The 20,143-nt window shown below is 41.4% G+C and overlaps 1 protein-coding gene across 5 annotated transcripts; it reads left to right on the top strand.

The window, feature by feature from the left end:
- Window positions 1–56: 56 nt before the first annotated feature.
- Window positions 57–19,503, top strand: si:dkey-103j14.5 (isoaspartyl peptidase/L-asparaginase). Of its 5 annotated transcripts, XM_035531755.2 has the most exons (8): window positions 98–149; window positions 7,531–7,622; window positions 8,216–8,402; window positions 9,771–9,913; window positions 12,304–12,467; window positions 15,260–15,378; window positions 15,619–15,729; window positions 17,644–19,503. In XM_035531755.2, exons 3-8 carry the CDS (start codon window positions 8,216–8,218, stop codon window positions 17,847–17,849), a joined length of 930 nt encoding a protein of 309 aa, XP_035387648.1. In that variant the 5' UTR covers window positions 98–149; window positions 7,531–7,622; the 3' UTR covers window positions 17,850–19,503. The 5 variants fall into 5 exon arrangements, with proteins under 5 accessions (XP_081581426.1, XP_035387648.1, XP_081581427.1 ...); XM_081725300.1 differs by lacking the exon at window positions 7,531–7,622 and having other exon boundaries at window positions 57–149; XM_081725301.1 differs by lacking the exons at window positions 98–149; window positions 7,531–7,622 and adding an exon at window positions 1,497–1,663.
- Window positions 19,504–20,143: the final 640 nt, after the last annotated feature.

Below are 20,143 nucleotides of genomic sequence, written 5' to 3' on the forward strand. Positions count from 1 at the left end.
ACACCCAGTGTACACCAGCCTGCACCCCAGTACCCCTCACTGCGCTATTGCTCGGAGTAGCGGTGTCTTTAGCTTGAGTGTTGTTATTTACCATGAGAAAAATGTTGCACTTGTACTGAATCATTACTGGACAGCATTGCAACCTGAAGGTAGGTGTGTTATCTACACAACAGTGTCTTCAGAAAAGGAGCAAAATGAGTTTGAAAATGATGTATTTAGTCCAATTGTTAGGAAAAATTAAAGGTCAGCAAACAAACCAAGGTGAAATCTGTCTTAAGGAAGACACTTATTCCATATTTATAGCAGGTTACAAAGTCAGTGGTGTCTGTGAATACTAAGCAGTGGCTTTCCTGTATGCTTTAGTTTGCCAAGATGGATTAGACACTCGTGACAGACAGTCTGGGAAGGGAGAACAAACACAAACAGCATACACGCACATGTGCGCGCGCTCACACGCGCACACACACACACACACACACACACAGAATGAGAGGGATAGAGGGATTGTGGTGGGGAAAGACAGAAGGAATAAGAAGAAGGCCATCTTGTCTAATTAATGACTGAATGAATTACTGTGCTTGTGGCAAACATCTGTACACCCAGTGTCATATCTAATGACTGCCTTGTGGACATAGTCTTAGAGTATGGGCCCACTAAAGCATGAGCTATTGCAAAATTATATTTGCTTCATGCAGTGATTAATAACCTTTATCAGTTCCACATAGTGAACATTTGATCATTTAATGCATTTGCATGGTCCTACTCTATGATTTACCTTATATCAGTTTGCTGCAGAAGAACATATTTTCAGTTTCAAATCAGTAAAGATGGTGAAAACACCGTGAGGTCCTATTTCTAGAAATCTGCACGGGCATATTTCAAGGCCCTTTTAGAATGTATTGTCCTGACTCCTCTGTTAGTCATGCACTATTGATTCTAGTCTGTTCTTCATCAATTCATTTGCTTCATTATGCATACTGTCCTTAACAGCTTTAAAAGGCAATAGACTGGCCTTAAACTCCCACAAATCATACTCATGCATTTCAGTATTACATTTAATTCATATGCTAAATCACATAACCACATAGTGTTAGGCTGGCTCATCAATAAAACGTGCTTCTCATTCTTGAATAAAATAGCTGCTCAGTGTAATTGACAAGTCCATGGAACGTAATAGGATTATGATCCTGGTTAGAGTAAATGGCAGATGGGCGAATCAAATGAGGGCTCTTAGACTGATTTATGGAAACGTATTGGTCGTGGTGGAAAAATCCAAGAGAATCTCAAGCTTGTGTTATATTAGCAACTTTTTATTGTTGTCTTTGTTCTTTTTAAAAATAAATAGTTTTCGTTTTAGTTTTAAATTGTTCATAGTTTTGTTCACTGGTGTAGGTTTTATTTTAACTTGGGGGAGGGGGGACACACCACTCACACCACCCAACCTAACACATTATATGAGTAGTGTGAGCAAGAATTACACCCACCACAAATTATACCTACAGTTTTGTTTAACATGAGCGTATACTATGTGTGCATGTGTGTGTGTGTGTGTGTATGCGTGCATGCTCTGGATTGAGTTCCACAGTTGATTCCTGTCTTGATTCCTGCCTTGTGCTGCTGGGATAAGCTCCGACTCCATGCGACCCTGACTTGGATTAAGCAGGTTTATAAGATGATTGAATAAATGAAACAGTCTACATTATTAGTATACTAATCAGTTCTGTTATTACAACTGATAGAGCCTTATTTTTTAATGCTTGTGGCATATCTTTTCCTTAATTACAGGATTCAAAAGCTTGCTCAAACACCTCTTGGTTAAGGAGGGGCATGTCTAACTGGTCTCCACTATTGAGTAATCACTGATTACTTATTTGTGCAAAATTCTCCAGTTAGTTATTCATCTATTTTGATACCATGGAGGTTAAATGTTAGTGAAGATTCATTTGTCTATAAAAATAGATGATTAAGAATGTTTATATTGATCTCTTTCTTTCTTGGGCTGGTTAGAGAGTGGCTATAGAAACAGTGACCTTGGCCATTAATCAACTTGCTTTTAAAATATTCAATTTCTAAGAAGTCTATATTTCAGCAGGCTCTTGTAGTAGCTGGAAGAGTATTTTATTTTACACTGGATTTTTTCCCCTGTCTCTTTATTATGTCCAGTTATAGCCTGCATCTGGACTTCAGTCTTGTGATGTCCACAAGAATGCTGTCAGACTTTACGTTGCCTTCGGATCATGATAGTGCATTGCTAGGATGTGAAATTACAGTCTTGGCATTATTTACTGATTGCTTAGATTAATTTGATTGTTCTTCATGAAGTATTTGAATGGCTTTTTACAGCACTCTAGTGGTCATAAACAAAACTGCAGGCTATGTACAGGATTCAATCAATTGACAAAAATCCAAATTGTTGATCCATGGCATGCAAGATATTTTGGTCATGATTTATATTGATTCAATTAAAATATGAAGAAATCAGAAGGATACATACACCTGATACATGTATACATCTGATGCATAATAATAACTGATCATGTCCTTGAGCTCTTCAATTCCTTCTAATCAATTTCTGCAGTTACTTCTGACCCAAATTCTCACTTTGCTGCTTTCAATAGATATAAATACTCATCATCAATTAAAGAGACATCAAACACTGAAGGTAACTGCATTGAAAACAAATAGCTGTTCTCAGTTGAGATTTTGTAAGAGTCATGAATTATATACCTGTGACTGTGACCTGTGTTAGATGTACTCAGTCTTTACCTAATGGTCTAAAGATCTAGTGCTGGCCATAGTAAATTGACTTTGTGCCTTGGAGCAAGCTCCCTAACAAAATTCATGATTACAAACACTGTTAAATTATGCTAGTGTGTGTGTGTGTGTGTGTGTGTGTGTGTGTGTGTGTGTGTGGATAAGCACACAGTTGTTTGGACTCAGAGAAAGTGCTAGATAAACCCTGATCTTCTGCATTTGTCACCATTGGCAGATTCCTAATTGTAAAGTGTAAGTAATGTTAGTAAGGAACTCCTAAATCTTCCCACTATCTTAAGGGTGTTCTGATCTCTCAAAAGGTACAGATCAAAAACTCGTAGGAATGTACTGGATGAGACGGATTTGTTATTTTAGCCGAGAGCCAGGATGTGCAAGGCAATAGCCTTCTACGTGAATTATTAAGCAGTGTGCATGTGAGGCAGACAAAAGGATGGAGAGGGCAAAAGAGGATAATGCTTTGCCCCGTTCAAGAACTAATGGCACTTATAATGCCCAAGACCCTAATCTCTCATCATCCTTCTCTTTCACTCCACACGCTTCTTCCTGTAGCACAGTGTTTGCTTTAGAGAAAATGCTTGTATATTTCCCCACTAACAGGTGTCCTACTGAAACAGTCCTGTCACCATCACAGAGTGCTGGCTACAATATTTTGTCAGTGCTGCACAACAAATTCTGCAGCACTTCTGCACCTAATAATAAACAACAGTGCTACTACTTGCAAACAGGTGGTGTGCCTGGCAGAGGGGGAGAAAGGGTATTTCCTCTGTTCCAGACGATAAGAGATTTGAATAAGAATAACATACTTCTGTTTAATAAGAATACATAAAAGCTGTCAAATGTCAGTGTGGAGTTTCTCAGGGTGCAAAAGGCACTCCTCCCTCTTCAGCACTGGCACGTAACTCACTGCCTCAGACATCACATGTAAAAGCAAAAACATACATTTTCATACCAAGTGTTCCTGTATCGCACATGTACTAGTAGGAATCTACGAACCGAATCACTTAAAAATGTTTCGAGGTTATGGTTTAACAATAATTCTAAAAGTAGTGGGTTAGCTTTTCCCCACAGCCCTCAGGGTTATTACACTCAGAGCAGAAATGTCGAAGATTTACACAGTAGTTTTTATTACTGAAGCACAATTCTTTGATAAAAATCCTTAGTCCTTGTGGTCAGTGTAATTTATAATGTGTACTTGTGGGCTTATATATTTCTGCAGGGGTAAGTGAAGGATAAATACACCGTGGCAATGTTGAGACAGTGCATGTAAACGAAGTGACCTGGGTGAAGTCCCGCGTAGGTCAAGCTCACCATTGCTACTGGCCGAGGGCGTCACTATGACCTGCTCAATTCGTGTATGAGCTCACAGGATTCTGGTACACCTGTAGCCTTTCTCACAGACAAGTATTTGCACAGTGAGCGCCCCGTGAAAAGAAAGTTTAATAACCGCCTCTGCTGAGAGAAAAATATGAATATAATAGACCCAACATGGCAAATTGAAAATGGCTAATTTTGGAACCACTGGGGCTTTGAATATCTGCAATTATTAAAGTGTAACCCACTCTGCTGAGAGAGCTTCCCCCCAAATTAAAGTTAACTCCTTTTCATGGCTATTCCAGTGACTTTCATGTGGGCAGTGTCTTGTCTTTTGAGGACCACACAGACCCAACTGAAACAAGAACACAAAGTCATATTATTCAGATTAAGTGAATCATTTATTTTTCACGTTGACTCCAAGTCGTCTACTTGCTGTAGATTAGAAACAAGCATGACCATAGTGGGCTGTTTGTCTGGACAGAGATCAGTTCTTCTGTGGGACTGAAGAGGACTAGCTAATGAAGAGATCCCATGAATAGCACATTCTGTATCTAAGAAACACAGTCTCACCATAAAACATTTTCTTCTACTAGGAAGATGAAACAAGTATCAGTTTGAAAGACAAATGAAGCTATGTCTATAGCACAACCTACACTTAATAAAAATAACCCATTCCGAGTCTTTTTTAGAGATTTGTCTGTGTGTGTGCTACAGCTTTCTAAAGCATTATTAATGAATTGGAATCATGATTCAGACATTTATTCATAAAATTATTTAAATGTAGGAAGGCAGATTGCTTCAGGCCAGATTGTTCCTTGTTAATAAAATGTGACTGTGTCTACAGGCAGGTAAACATATACAACTGCTTTATGCTTTCTCATTTATAATCTACATGGAGTTTCTCACAAAAGCATTATAATGAAAACAAATTCAGCAGTTTATCAAAACCCACCTACAGACAGTGGTATACAGGAGAGCCATGTAAAAAAATTCAATTACCCTTAGAGACTATATGCTCTACTGCTCACATCAGGTTGTTTTTTCTTGTAATAAGCTTTATATATCTAGACAAGCTATTCCTATGTCACTGTTTTCTAAAATAGCTGCAAAAAAGATGTGTTGACAGTTTAATTTAAGTAAATCGTGCATCTCCATCTTGTTAGGGTACTTTCTTATAGTACACAACATGGTTACTTAAAAGACACAAGGGTATCACTTTTCTTACCTGCCTAAATGCGAATGAATTTTTATGGCATCTAAATGTTTTTAGCAAGGAAGTGTGGTGTAGGGAATGCATGGTAATGGGCGAAGACAACAGCGAAGCCACATGGCACAGTTTTCCACCTCCACTGTCAGGCAGAACAGTGCTCATGAAATCAGGTGAAAAAATTAATTATGATGTAACACTGCCCATATGAAACCCAAAGTTAACATTCACTATTAAAGAATTATTCTGAATTAAGTTTCTGCTTAGCTTCAGAATGCTGCCCACATCATAAATTCATACAGTATTTTATGTGCTACATTCTTGCTGGCTTCATATCAAAGTACAGAGAGTATTTATTTGAAACCATTCAGCGTTTGTGATTAATGCATAGACGGAAATGCTGAAAAATGATAGATGGTTGTGATCAATACCATAGCAATAAGAGAATCCCCTCCGCTTAAATCAATGGCAACAGCGGACTCTATTCACCATTATACATGACCATTTTTCTCATTCCTTTGCAGAGATGGAGGATGACCAATAAATTTAATCGCCACAAATGCACAACATACGGGATGTTTGTTAGAATTTGTGCCATTGATCCCGAGGAACAAATGGTTCTGAGGTGCAAATGAGCTGGTGAGACCAGAACAATCCATCTCACCAAATATACCTCCCCATACATCACAGGGTGTACCACTCCATACATCACTTGGTGCTGAGATCATTGGGAGGGTCTGGCATTAGTTTTGCTGCACTGCAGCGGAAATGAGTTTGCCTTCATTCTCGGGGACAAACAGCGGCTCGTGTTACCCAACTCATTAGTCGCAAACCACATCTAAATAAAGAATCTATAGTTTAAGTGTTTGATCCCCCAGTTGCCCTCTTAAATGCACAAGGAATATTCAGATCAATGAATTAGGCCCACTAAGAGAAACACGATGCTTTAATTCATCATTAGTCCACTGAGATGGTTATTGGGCATCTTCAGGACACCTGATTCCTGGAAGTGTCTTTGCTGGCACTTTCCTTTCACTAAAAAAACATGGTTGTCCTCTCTGGCTCCTAAATAAGTGGTCCGAAGAGGAAGACATGGCCTTGTGAGCATGACAACGTTTTTGCACGTGCAACTTCAGCGGCATGACCAATGACGTAACACTTTGGTCTACTGGTTCTGTGGCTTCACTCTCTTTTCCCTGCGAGTCCTTTGAGTTGCTCATTGTTGGATATTCCTCTAAAAATGATTTTTGTTTAGAAGGCCAAATGACATATTTCTGACAAAACTGTCCAGGACATGAATAATGACCAATATAGTCTACACGTAAATGTTTGGAAAGCACTACAGTAGGCTTAGAATAGACTGATTAATGCGCCAGTAAATAAAGGCTGACAATCAGTTCATTCAAATTGCCTCTTGAAACTTCTTAGTTATGCAATAAAAAATAAGTCAACAAATCTTTGTAGGCTTGCTTATTCTCAATAAATCCATTTAGAAGCAGTAATGAGGATTAAGCATTAAGTCTGCTTTAGATTAGATACAATGTTTGTATCTGAAAACTGTATTGTAAACTGCCTACAGATGATACTGTGCAAACATAGACAGGAATAACATGCTCTTGGGCCCAATTTTACACTTTGATAAGGTTTGATGACCAGATATAAGCTCATCCAACTGAGTTCACCACACTGTTTCTCTGGTAGATATTGTAAGTGACCATGCGGGGGACGGAAGAGATAATCATATTCCACACCCGATCGATAGGACAACTGAGCCAGAACTGTGGTTGGTGGAGACGGCGGAACTGTGCGGGCAAAAATACTGTTTACAAACATGAAAAGAAGTTTATTAGGAGGCGAATAAACCTCACATGTGCGATTTTAATAAATCAGATGGTCCTGACTTTACTTTCCCCAAATGTACTTGACACGACTAAGAATGTAGTCACATCACGTTTGGCATGGATTAATTAAGAAACTGGTAACGTTGTTTTTTTTTCTATGTCAAAAAGTCTTGCTGCAAATGACCAATTTCAAAGGCCCTTAGGCTGGATAACTGTTCCCTCACTCCCGGAAACTCAAAGTTGGCAAAGTAAAGTAACTACAAGTTAATGACAAACTTTTAATTTGATTTAGAACAACTCACACAGAGGAGTTGGCTGATGTCGCTGACAGAAAAAGCCTTGTGGATAGTGGAAAGTGTACCATAAGCGAAGTAAGTTTGCTCTTCCTTTTAGCATTTACACTGTAGAAGAGCAGGCAATCTAACTCGAGTGACCACCCTTGAATGGACTTACCTGCAGCGCAGGACGTTTGCGCCAGTTAACAGGTGAGCTGACAGGTGCACGTCGACATTGCCCAGTGTGGCTGCAGCACCGCAATATGCGTATGGGTGGCAAAAAAGTTATATGCGTCTCTAATAAACTGATCATAGTCTTGCCTACTGGTTACTATTTCGTAATATTCTGCTTTACTCTTCATAATGCTAAAATATAATGTTATTATGTTTTATTAACCTATATTTTAATAACTATCATCACGTTGAATAAAGAAATGATCTAGTTCCTTTATTAAAACATTTAACAGCTTTGCGTAGCTTTTGAAGGTGCTGATGTACCTTTTACATTAGGTAATAAAAAGTGTGGATTTATTTAGTTGCCGAAAGAGTGAGCATGATTCCATACAATAAGAGCAGAAAATCCGCAGCAGGTAGGGCAAATGAAACAGGCCGTAAACACGACACAACACAACGGGGCTGACAGCCTGCTTCCTGTAAACCATCCTTCCCTATGCGATGAGATGTGAGTTACATTAACCTGTTCTGTCAGCGCTCATCTGAATAACATATTACACAGCGCAGTACAATTCAAGGGCAGTGTATGGGGAAGCGTAATTCCAGAGTCGTTTCTCATCCCCTGACAGATGAGGCCTGTAATCGTGGTGCACGGTGGTGCGTGGGCCGTGCCGGACGCGTTGGCCGAGGTGTCCGTGGCCGGGGTGAAAGCTGCTACTCGTGCAGGGAACGTGACTCTGATGAGAGGCGGCGGAGCGCTGGACGCCGTGGAAGTGGCTGTGAGGACGATGGAGGATGATCCGGCTTTTGACGCGGGTCAGTGTCGTTCCAGAGTGACTTCGATAAACTCACATGGTCCGTGTTTTCAACCCATTTAAAAATGCACATTACAAATGGTGTAATGCATGTTCATAATTCAGAATGAATTTAGCCATTGGTTTAGGCTGGCTTGTTTCTGACAAAACTGCCAGCGTCTCGTTTTCCCTCTAAGTTGAAGAGTAACCTTTGAAAACATCCAGTGCCGGAGGTCGCCAGGGACTTCCTGTGGAACTTGAACTCAGACTTCATTTTGCTGTAGGCCTCTGACACTTTGTTGGTAATGATTATTCGGGGAGCAAGGTGAGAGGTGCGCTACTATTCATCAGATTACAGTAAGCCAGGAGGGACAGAACAAGACACTTCATTAACACAGCCCGCCTGTCAGGGTCTATCTCATTTGTGATGGCTAACTGCCACCATAGGTGAAACAGCAGATCCTCTTCACGGCAAAGAAGCAGAATCAGCACTTAATCAGGGGGGATCATTTTATACACGGGAGCAGCCAGGGGCTCAGGGTGATCAATAGATGACTAATGCACTGCTACTTAGTGAGGAGACGAGCCGTGGTCTAGGTGTGAATGACGTGGAGCTCCTATTAGGGAAATAAGATGGTTCTCACTCTCCTAGCAAAATAAACAAATAAAATATGAGAGGACAGTGGCATTGTAAAGGCCATTTTACCAATTTATTTGTTTATCTTATTCCATAGCTTTTCTTGAACTCGAGGCTTATTGTTTAGTTATTAATCCTAAATCTTATTACTCAGTAATTACATTGAAAAGAACATGAAATTGATGTAGCAAGCTGAGTCTTTACTCAGCAGGTCAAGTGTAATGGATCTCAGTAGTCAATCAGGCTTTTCTACGTGTTGAATGCATATCTTGTGTGGTTAAGGTAGGGATTCTTAAAAGGCTGTGTGCTGTAGTATTCACTATTCCATTGTAAGCAACAGTGCTCCTGATTAAAGCTGTCAGCCAGGCTGTGGCCACGCTGTTCCTCACTCTTCCCTCATTTCACTCACTCCACTTCTGGGTACTCTCTCTGCGTAACGCTTTGTCTGGGAATGCTCTGCCCTCCAGTAAGCCGGCCAAGCTCTTACCAGGGGAGCTCTCAGCTCAAAGCAGGCGATCCAACGAGATCCCACTCATACGGTAGTAGATGCAGCTCTCCCAGCATGTTTCGATTGACTTGCGCATGTACACTCGAACTCCGAGTGCGTGGAGTCTCGGAGCCGAGTGGGGGGTGGGGGAAGGGTGGAGGGATGGCGTGGCAGGGCAGTGGTGGGTGGAGGGGTGGAGTGGCGTGTGGGTGGTGACTGTCTTCAGATTGATGCTAGAAGGGGCTCCTTCCACTGTCTCACTGCAGGCCATGGCGCTGTGCTGAATACCGATGGGGAAGTCGAGCTGGACGCCCTCATCATGGAAGGACGGACGCTGGCCACAGGAGCTGTATCCTCAGTCAGAAACATTGCCAACCCCGTTAGCCTTGCCCGCGCCGTGATGGAAAAGGTGCACTCCCCCCCCACCCCCACCCCCACCTCCGCCCTTTCCGCATGCACCACTCTTCTGCGCTGGTGAGGGTTAGCTGCCACACAATGCGTCTGAACTATTGATCAAATGGGAGCTGTTTTGGTTTCTTGCGACTTGCTTTACATGACTTATCTCTTGCTTGCGTTGTTTTACATTGATCTGTGCCACAGATGAAAGGACTTTACCTGTTTCTCAGTTTAGGCACTGTTCTGTAAGCCTCTCTGACATGCACAATTCCTTATGTTTGGCACCACAGTATTAGTCCAGTTTGCTAGTTGAATTTCACCATGGAAATGACAAATGATAAAATCTACCACTTGAGGTCTGGCTTTACCAGTTACCTTCAATGTGAATTGAATGTGAAGCCCCGGAATATAATGGGCAAAGTTACTTGGTGTGTGAGAAATCAGCAGTTTAACTTGTATTACTTACAATATGCAATGACATACCTTTCTATTGGAGATTACATTCCCCAAAAAGCCATGGGATTCACCTTGAAGCTGAAAAGATATTTTTGAGTCAGAAGAATTCTTCTACCTTTTTAAGCCTTAACACGTTCATTCATCTGCAAATGTAAGATGACAGAGTCAAAGGGCGATTAATGCTGGCACATTTTTAGATGGATATCGATCAGCACTTTACAACGGTGGACATGAAAGTCTTATGAATGCACTTTTCAGACAGCGCCCAGAAATCAACACCACTGAGTGAGCAGCCCTTTGTTTTCTTTTGTAAGACTTTGTTAACAAAATATGTAATGGGTCTGTCCTAACTCGTTTCTACCATCCTGAGACAAGGGGAAAATGCCTGTTGGTCTCTTGTACCAGTAGTAAAGAAATATGGGGGGGAATGTTGAAATGAGCATTTCTGTTTTGGCTTGCCTGCTTCATCATCTTGTAATGCTGCCTACCAATGTCTCGCTTGAGATGTTATCGTAAAGCTCGGGAAACACAGCAGAGAGCTCATTACAGAAGACTAACAGCATGTCATACTGCAGTAGAATTTGCCCTGATTTATTCATCTCACTGACACTCTCAATGTATCTTTCAGAGTTTATAATTACTTGTAACCAATAGCAGATTTATATGTCTTTTGGAGACAAAAAGAATTTTTTTGGTCCTTGGTTATGAAGGGCAGTATCAGAGCAAATATCAAAAAATATAATGTTAGGACAGTTTTTTTGGGGGCCAGGTTTTTGGAATTTTGAATCTATTAAACCAGGTTTTGCAGAAATTTAAATGATTCCTGTAATGTCATTTTATGCTGCTTACCGTTCTGCTATTGAAGTAGAACTCTATAAACTCTATTAAGTGGTTTAAAGAAGTCTGATACGCCAATTTTTCCTTCCAAGGCTGTAGACTCGGAGGAAACAAGAAAGGTCCAGATTACATTAGAATTGATTAGGCAGAGCACCTGTCTTGACTGCCCCAAAAGACCTTGGCCTAACTGGGCATCGGTAGGTCTGTTTAATAGGCAGTATTAAAAATTCATCAGGCTGTGATCAATGCAGCGATCGAGCTTCACTGACCTCATGCTCCTGCCAGTGATCTAAAATGTACTACATCTGACAGAGAAAAATGACATTAATAACCACTTTAATATTTAAAAGTTTCCCAAGCTGGATCCCACTCAGTTTGAACAGAACAGTGAAAATAATAGAATTAGCTACAAGGTAATATTTTGTTCTACTGCATTGTATTCTGTCTTGTATGTGGAAAACAGACACTGAAAATAAGATTCATGCATAGATAAATATTTCTCGCTTTATTTTTTTTGTGCTTCAGTGGTGCTCATAGAGCGTTGAGATTTATTTTATTGAGATTTATGTTTATTTGCATTTATTATATTTTTTTCTTTTAAAGAAATAGGCAACATTAGTGTAAAAAGAAAAAGAAGAATTTCCACCTTATTTCTGAATAATGGCCCTCCGTTTGGTGTCACAAAGCTGCCTGGTGCAGTTAGTGTGCTGAGAGTGTGCTGAGAGTGTGCTGAGAGTGCAGGTCGTGTGGTGTCTCAGCCTTGTTTGTCTGCTTTCGAGCTCTGCTGCTGACTTCTACACTAACGCCTCGTGCTGCATTGCGAGTGACCGCAGCATGCAGCGCAAGTGTGATGTCATTTTGTCACTTGGCGTCTGCGACATGTCTATTAAAATTTTATGCAAATTTATATTAAGCATTTTAATTATGTTTTGAAAAATTATGAAAAGTTCTAATTACATTTTAATGCAAATTTATATGAAGCAGCCAAGCAGACAGAATAGTTGATTCAGTGTCAGTATAGTTGATTTTAGTGAATGATTGCCAATCTTTTATTTTTAATTTTTGGCACACTTGTGAAACTTGTCTTCCTTTTCATTTGTGGTTCTTCAGACTAACCACGTCATGTTGTCCGGAAAGGGGGCGAACCTGTTTGCAGAGAGCATCGGTGTTCCAACCCTCCCCACACATGCCCTCGTGTGTGAGCAGGAGAGGAAGGAGTGGGAACAGTACAAAAACTATGATATTGGCGTCAAAGAGCTCTTTAGAGCCCAGTGGTAAGTAGCCAACAGAGGCATGCTCTCACTGTGAGTCTGCCAGGTATCAAGAATAGAGTTCATTCCATTTCCGCTCATTGAAATTGTGAAATGAGGAGGTAAATTAATTAGTTGAAATCTCTGACATCTATTTGGGCATTTAAATTGCAAAATGTCTAATTGAATTATTATTTATGTTTGTAAATTTACTTTCCATCAGCCTTTGAGACTTAGCCTTGATCTGTTTTTTCATATAAACCTTTTTTTAGTAGCTCACATTAAAGTGTAATGAAAATTTGATGATAAACTCATTATAATAAATCATTATTTATTCCAGGTTCTCAGAAACATAACCTTTTGTAAAACTGTGCAAAATCAGCACATTGGGCCAGTCTATTGACAGCTCAATTTATCACACAGCAGTGCATACACCTGCTTGGAACATTACGTTTACTCTTGTATCAGGCTCTTGGTTTTTTTTATTGATTTTACATTTATTTCGTTTACTTATTGGCTTGGTCCTATTCCATTACCATTTGGATTATTGCATATGTAGTTCCTTGTTCGTCGTTGCTTTGTGTCTGCGCGACTCTGTGCTCAGCGTGTCTGTATCGCTTGTTCACCTGTGAACGGGCTAAGACGAGCTCGGCACACCTCGCCAGCCCCCGGGCAGAGAGCGTGACCCTGCCACAGTTGCACCGGGATAGGGGGTCGTGCCCGTGAATTCACGCTGCTGCCGCTGAAGCAGGGAAGGTGGAGCCATGGCAGGCTGTAACCCCACCCCGGTTGGGAGCTGGTAAAAACAGTGCCGTGGGCGGTGCTAAGTGACAGGCGACTGAGGCGGGACCTTTCAGCCACCCGCTGTGCCTTCATTATTGATGGGCCTATCCGCGCTTGGGCCCTCCCACTCTTGAACACACTTCCTCTCTGCTTTCCTTTAGGCTCATTATACTGCAGCCTGTCACCTAGACCACCTGACCTTACATATAACACCAGCCCGAGTGTCACAGCGCTCGCAGATGACAAGGCGCCAGATTAACAAACAGACACGCACACACTCACAAATGCCAAGAAATACAGTGAGTTATAGTCAGTAATAATACAGTAAGCCGGGTTCAATAATACGGTGAGTTGTATTCAGTAATAATACAGCAAGCTGTAGTCATTAAAAAAACAGTGAGTTGTCTTCAATAATAATAATAATAATAATAATAATAATAATAACAATACAGCTTGCTGTATTCAATAGTAATACAGTGAAACGTTTTCAGTAGTAATACACTGAGATGTGAGCTACAGACAGGTACATTCGATAATAATACAGTGAGCTGTATTCAATATTTTATTGTACTTAAAAATTGTCAAGTTTGTGTGAGATTAAATAATTGCATTACAATGTAGCCTTTTCCTAATTGACCTTGCTCTGCACACAGTAGAAGACAGCTTAGCCCATGATGCACAGAATTGTGTTTGAGACAGAATTACGCCACCTGTGGCTCATCACTGACAAGCGTTCTCATTCTGATGTCTGCTCGCCCCATTGAACTGTTTATGGAGATTCTAAGATTTACTACGTAATTCTGTAATTACTTTGCAGTATGAAATATAGTCCGCCGTCAGACTGCTTTTAAACTCAGTTTTCACCTGAGCCGCTGAGCTAGATCCAGCCATCATAGGTGATTTAAAAGAGCAATCAAGCGGCTGTCAGAAGTGATTGATGCCTCGCCTCACATGCCTGACGAGTGAGTCCTCGCCAGCCTGTGCCAACACGTCCCCTGTGTGAAGAGTCCGTGTGCTCCTGTTTGGCTGGCTGAAATGCCCGGGTGCCGCTTCATAATTTCACCTTCAGATGACCAGATGACCTTCACGGCACTGCACCTGACGTACAGACACACGCCTGCATGTCACAGCATTGCTGTCCTGAGCAGAGGATGGTCCCTAAGCAGTTGGATAGGGACTCCATTGTTGTTGACTTGGCTCTGCACTTTTTAATAGAAAGCAAAGCCTAAGTTAATAAGGACTGTTTACATTATGGTTCAAATATTGCAGATTGAAGACTTCTTTCATTAAAACTTAATACTTTAAGTTAATTGTTATTGTTTCATTCAAATCTGTTGTTCAGAGCCAAAAGAAATATTGTCACTTCCTGGTTCCTTCCAGGTTGCACAATACTGGTTCAGGACAGGACATCTCGCCATGTGCTGAAAAGATTATGCAGATTTTGTGTAGAATTGTAACCATCTTATTCTTTTGTGATGCGTGGCAGTTTTATATTGCTAGGGTAAGCCAGAAAGGCAATGTGTGTTCTCAGTAGTGCGTTTGTTGGGGCCACATAAATGCGGTAGGTGGGGCTGCGTAAATGCTGCAGGATTTTAGGCACTTACCCCACATCCTTTCTTGACAGACTAATGATGATGATGATGATGATGATGGGTTATTTTCAGGTATGAGCGTGGGTGGGGATGCGAATAGTGTGAGATTCCATCTCTCACATGTCTGTTGCGATGTCTAATGTCATAAAAGTGTCAAAAAACCCTCATGATAAGAATATGTACAAAGACACACCTGGGAGGATAATAAATATGTTTTCCATATAGATTTTAAATGGTTTATACTCTGTGAAATATGCAAGAAAAAAAATTTCTGTGAAGATTCAAAGAGGTGCATTTGAAAGATGGAAATGTTAATAATTCACTTTCTTCTGTATACTTTTGTTTTTTGTTTTAGTTGGATGGACAGAAGTGCATAAATTCCCAATATATAAGGAAAAATCTGACATTTACTTATTCCAACTTTTTGTTTTGTTTTCCCAGGGCCCATGACACAGTTGGAGCCGTGGCTCTGGACTCCTGCGGGAATGTCGCTAGTGCAACTTCAACTGGAGGGATCAGGTACAAAATGGTGGGAAGAGTTGGAGACTCTCCTGTCATAGGTGAGCTGCATTAGTGATTAACTGACCAAGCCTTCATTTGAACAAAAAGAGAGAGAGAGACCCCAGCAATTGTGTTTGCAACATTTTAATGTTAAAGCTAAAATTCTGTATGTGACATGAAAAATGACGTTCTCTTCAAATAGATTAGCCAAGTATTGATGTTTGGCAGGGAGCTTTCTTTTGAGAGCGGGGTGGATTAAACCTGGGTATTATTGTGTTCTCTCCTGTGGCGGCGATAAGGATCGGGTGGATATGCAGACAATAGGAGTGGCGCAGTGTCGTGCACGGGCCACGGCGAGTCTATCCTCAAAGTCACCTTAGCACGGCTCATCCTCTCTCACATGGACCGAGGTACTGCACCAGCCGCACCTCAGCGGAGATGAAACTGTCAAGCCTCGTGTCTGCTCTGTTGTCTTGCATGTGAAAGCGACGTCTGGCAAGCCAACATATTTAGGCATTAGACTGATGGACATGCAGTAAAGATTACACACCGAGAAGATGAAACGAAACACCTGACACGAAGCGAGAGCTAAATCCACCTAGTGGTTGTCCAGGAACCTAATCCGTTGTGCAGATAGAGGGAGTGATGGGTCTCTAGATTATTCTCCTTGTGTACCCATCCCAGATAAACGACTTTGCTTTGTGTTTGTTGATGTCAGGGAATTCTAAAAATTGAGAGATGAGCGTATAGGGAATGGGCCCAAAAGTCTGACCACTCAGGTCCGATCATTTCACACGTCACAAATCACAGGTTACTGTCAAAATGCTCCTTATGAATTTTTTAACAGCCTCTTTGACAGCAGACATCATAAAATTATTTCAATTGTTACAGGATACCAAACCACTCCGCTAAACTAACGCTAGCTGACCATTTACACGAAGCAAAAACCTGTTTCCTTTTCTCTCTCTCATTTTATTTTACATCAAATAGCATAAAGGTTATATGGCCTTTTATGACGAGCCTGGATTTCGTAGTGCAATCACCTCAAAGTGAGGAAGATGACGTGGCCACTGCTCGCGCCTGCTGGGTGTTGTTGTGGTTTTCTTGCTTTTCCTTCTGCTGCAATGTTCTTTACGTTTTTCATGCAGCAGACTGTGAGATAATGCCACCCCCACCCACACGCCACCCGCCACCATCCAATTTTGCATGGTTCTGCTGTATTAACGTTAAGTGGCATGAGGATCTGACACTGCTGTTGCCAATCACTTTAATTGGTGTGTGAGAGGCAAGGAGATTGTGCAGGCAGCTACAGCAGGCTGACGATAATGAGGCGGAGTGCGTGTGGAGGGGTCAGCGGGGGCTGTTGTTTGCTCGTGACTCCCTCCGCGGTAATGACTGCGCAAAACGGCAAGAGATGCTTCGCTTCTCGCGCCGCGCCCGCGTGCGCCCGTCCTCCTGAATGCCAGCCTCCACGCCGCCAGCTTTTCGCGCAGCGACGCTTAACGCAGGCGACTCTTCTGTTGGAGAGAAAACGGCCCCCTTTTCTTACTAAATTGTGTGCACTCCGGTTTCCTGCACGGCTATGTGCGCAAGACAGAACCTAGGCCGATTTATGTTCGAAGTTTCAAGCAGAAGCAACATTAAGACAGAGGGTGCACCATTTATCTTTTTCTGACAGCCTCCCGTTCCTCAGCAGTAGTGAATGAATGTGCATAGCCCGGTTTGAGCAGTCCGTCCTGCTCTGTCTTGTTCCCTGACTGACCTACGCCGGAGCCAAGGACTGCACCGCTTTATCACACAGCACACGGAAATGAAACTCCCGAGACTCTATTTCTGTTCCAGTGTTCTACGGGGACCTGGCACAATAAAAGTAACGAAATGTATAAGTCTAACATTTGAGCCTTTGAATTTTAAATGGACCGATTTTATTACTGCAGATGTGAAGAAAAACTAACATGGCGCTTCTCTGTAGGTGACCAGTGCAATATTACACAGTATTATAGAGTACTATATCACTTCTGTTGTGTTTCGGCTTTCTGTATGTTGACACTGAGTGCGCACATTTTAAATTCTTTCATTCCTCTTTTCTTAAGAGGAGCCCTGGTCAAAAATAGGGGGAAAATGTATACTTGCGCAATTATAGTTGCCTGAAACCTGTTTATTTACCATAACACTTAGTGGATGTTTCTGCTACTAATATGGCCCTTATGCGTACCTACACCAAATAAAGGCGTGCTGAAATTCACTAAGTTAAGTTCGCTAAGTTGGTTTTGCATAATGAAAAAAGCTGCTGAACTAGCTGACTTCCAGTTTGCCTGTGATAGGGAAGGCAGCATGTGAGGCAGTGGAACGATCCCTGCGGTACATGGGCGAACGTGTGCAGGGGGGTGGAGGGGCAGTAGCCGTGGCCCCCACCGGGGACTGGACTGCCTGCTTCACCACGGAGCGTATGGCCTGGGCAGCCATCCACGGAGGGATCCTGCACTACGGTTTGAATCCTCGAGAAAAATTTAAAGAAACATTAAAATGATTCCACATGTCATACCATCATAGGTTATATTGTTATTCCTAGCTGATTATTGTAGTGATTTAATACTAATACTTTAGATTTTAAGGTCACTATGTATTACGTTTGTACTTCTTTTCTATTTACAATTAGCTTTACTAATCCAGGCTGTCTAGGGTGTGAATCCAGAATTTTCTTGCAGACTATATAAAACAAAGTTTATAGATAAAAATGCTTATCTTTTATAGATAAAAAATGCCCTTCTGTTAATCTTGTCAATCATGTCAGTTATATAGAATTAAATCTGTTGCAGGCATCTGTAATGATGTATGGTTAGGGTAGCCAATAGTAACAACAAAAAAACGGTGAATTCTGACTAAAAGCTGCCGTCTGAAGTCCTGTCCAGCGGTTCAGATGTGATAGGACATCTTACAGTATCTCTAAAAGACCTCAAACTCAGCTGGCGTCATTAGCTGAAGCCTCCTCATCTATGGCTTTCAAAAGCAGGGTCCATGCTGCTTTGTTAGAGAGAAACATGCATCGCTAGAGCAGGACATATGGGGTCATCCCCTCCGAGCTTCAGCAGAGAGTGTTCAGAGCTGAGAGTGCTCAAGGCTCACAGCATTTGGCGTTCACACAGTTCAGAGTTGACAGTGTATCCTGAAGTCCCAGCTATCCATAAGCCAGCAAACCAAAAAGCCAGTGTGTTATTCCTGCAAGAACTGTGAACAATGCTGTGTTTTTTTGTGATTTTCTTTACTCTGTTCACGTGTTTCTAGAATAACTAATGTTTTCTGAAATGGAGATAAAAACTAAACTGATACATTAGTCCAACCAAGGGAAATGGAGGATCTTTTCTGTGTCCTGAGTAACCCTCATATCCTGGTTCCTCTCAGGCAGTAAACCTACACTACACATACCAAGCTTTGGCCAACTGGAGTGCTTAAATATCCGCAGGGTGACCACTAACCGCCTAATCAGTGCTGTGGAGATCAGCTAATTCAAATCAGTGCTGTGGAGATCAAAGCAAAGGATTCCATGCTGGCACCAAGAGTCAAGTAACTCTGTCAAGTAACACACATCTAAAGGGTGCATTCTCAAGTCAAAGGGGTAAACAACATGCAAAATTAATAACGCAGTGGTAGGGGCGGGGGGGGGGGGGTGACTTCTAACATTTGGATAGACTATGTCTTTATTTTGCTTCACTGCAATTTTGAATATCTCTACATCTCTTACTGCAGTACATGGAATCTTCTTTGGACACGCACACACACACACGCACGCGCACGCACGCGCGCACACACACACACACACACACACGCTGTAGCACTGCTTGTGTGCTTTAGACCTGAGTCACTGCCTTTTTCTGGAGCCTTTGCCTCCTTACTGTGCACATGCTGTTACGATTGTTGGCAAAATTTAGGTACTGACTGACTGGGCACTTTGACCAAAAATTTGACTCAAAATCATTTGTGCTCTTTCTTCTTTAGTTTCTTGATTTACATGCAGGGATCCATTATCATATTATCTGAATAAGGCATTAACAGCGGTATTGTCTTTGTATAAAAGGGATTAGAAATATTATACCACTCAAGGGAGAAATATCCCTTGAGTTTCTCAATAGAGAAACTTTCTTTTAAATAATTATATTTTGTCACATAACTCAATAAAGGGTTCAAATTAGTGATTCATGTGTGGTTTATTATGTGCTTAGTGGTACTAAAAAGATTAATTTGGTCTCATTAGAATCCGCTATGACAATTAAGATACGCTTGCAATCTCTGAAGATTGTATCAGGCTTGTTAAAGAGTCTGGGCTTGTGGCTGTATTCCATTAGAATATGCACCCTTATATGAGCTTTCTTCATGGAACCCCGTGGCTGTTTTTCAGCTAAAATGCCCTGGAGACTGTTTTATCTTCTGTGACTGACTGCATTTAAGTGAGGCCATTTTCTGAGCTATACTGCCCTCTTATGGATGTAGGATGAAAACACGTTTCATATTTGTTTTGGACTACACTTTAAAAAAATATGTTTAAAGAGTCAGCCGCGTGAATTTTGGATAGAGTTCTTCCAAAGTTGTTCCATAGGCAACCATTCAACCTTCTTTAAAGCCACATTCCAGTTGGAGTCATAGGAATGTTAAATCAAACCAGAATATGGGCCAGAATAGGCAACAAGAGAGCATGCTTTGCAGGAATGTATTCAGGTTCTGTTCAGGAATACACTGGCCTTAGACTGACTTTGATAAATCAGAGCATGACTGAATGATGTACTTGTTCTGCACATCTTCAGGGACGGGGAGGCCATATAGCAAGGC

Source organism: Electrophorus electricus, chromosome 12, assembly GCF_041902795.1.
Source record: "Electrophorus electricus isolate QZ-2024a chromosome 12, ASM4190279v1, whole genome shotgun sequence".
Lineage (NCBI taxonomy): Eukaryota > Metazoa > Chordata > Actinopteri > Gymnotiformes > Gymnotidae > Electrophorus > Electrophorus electricus.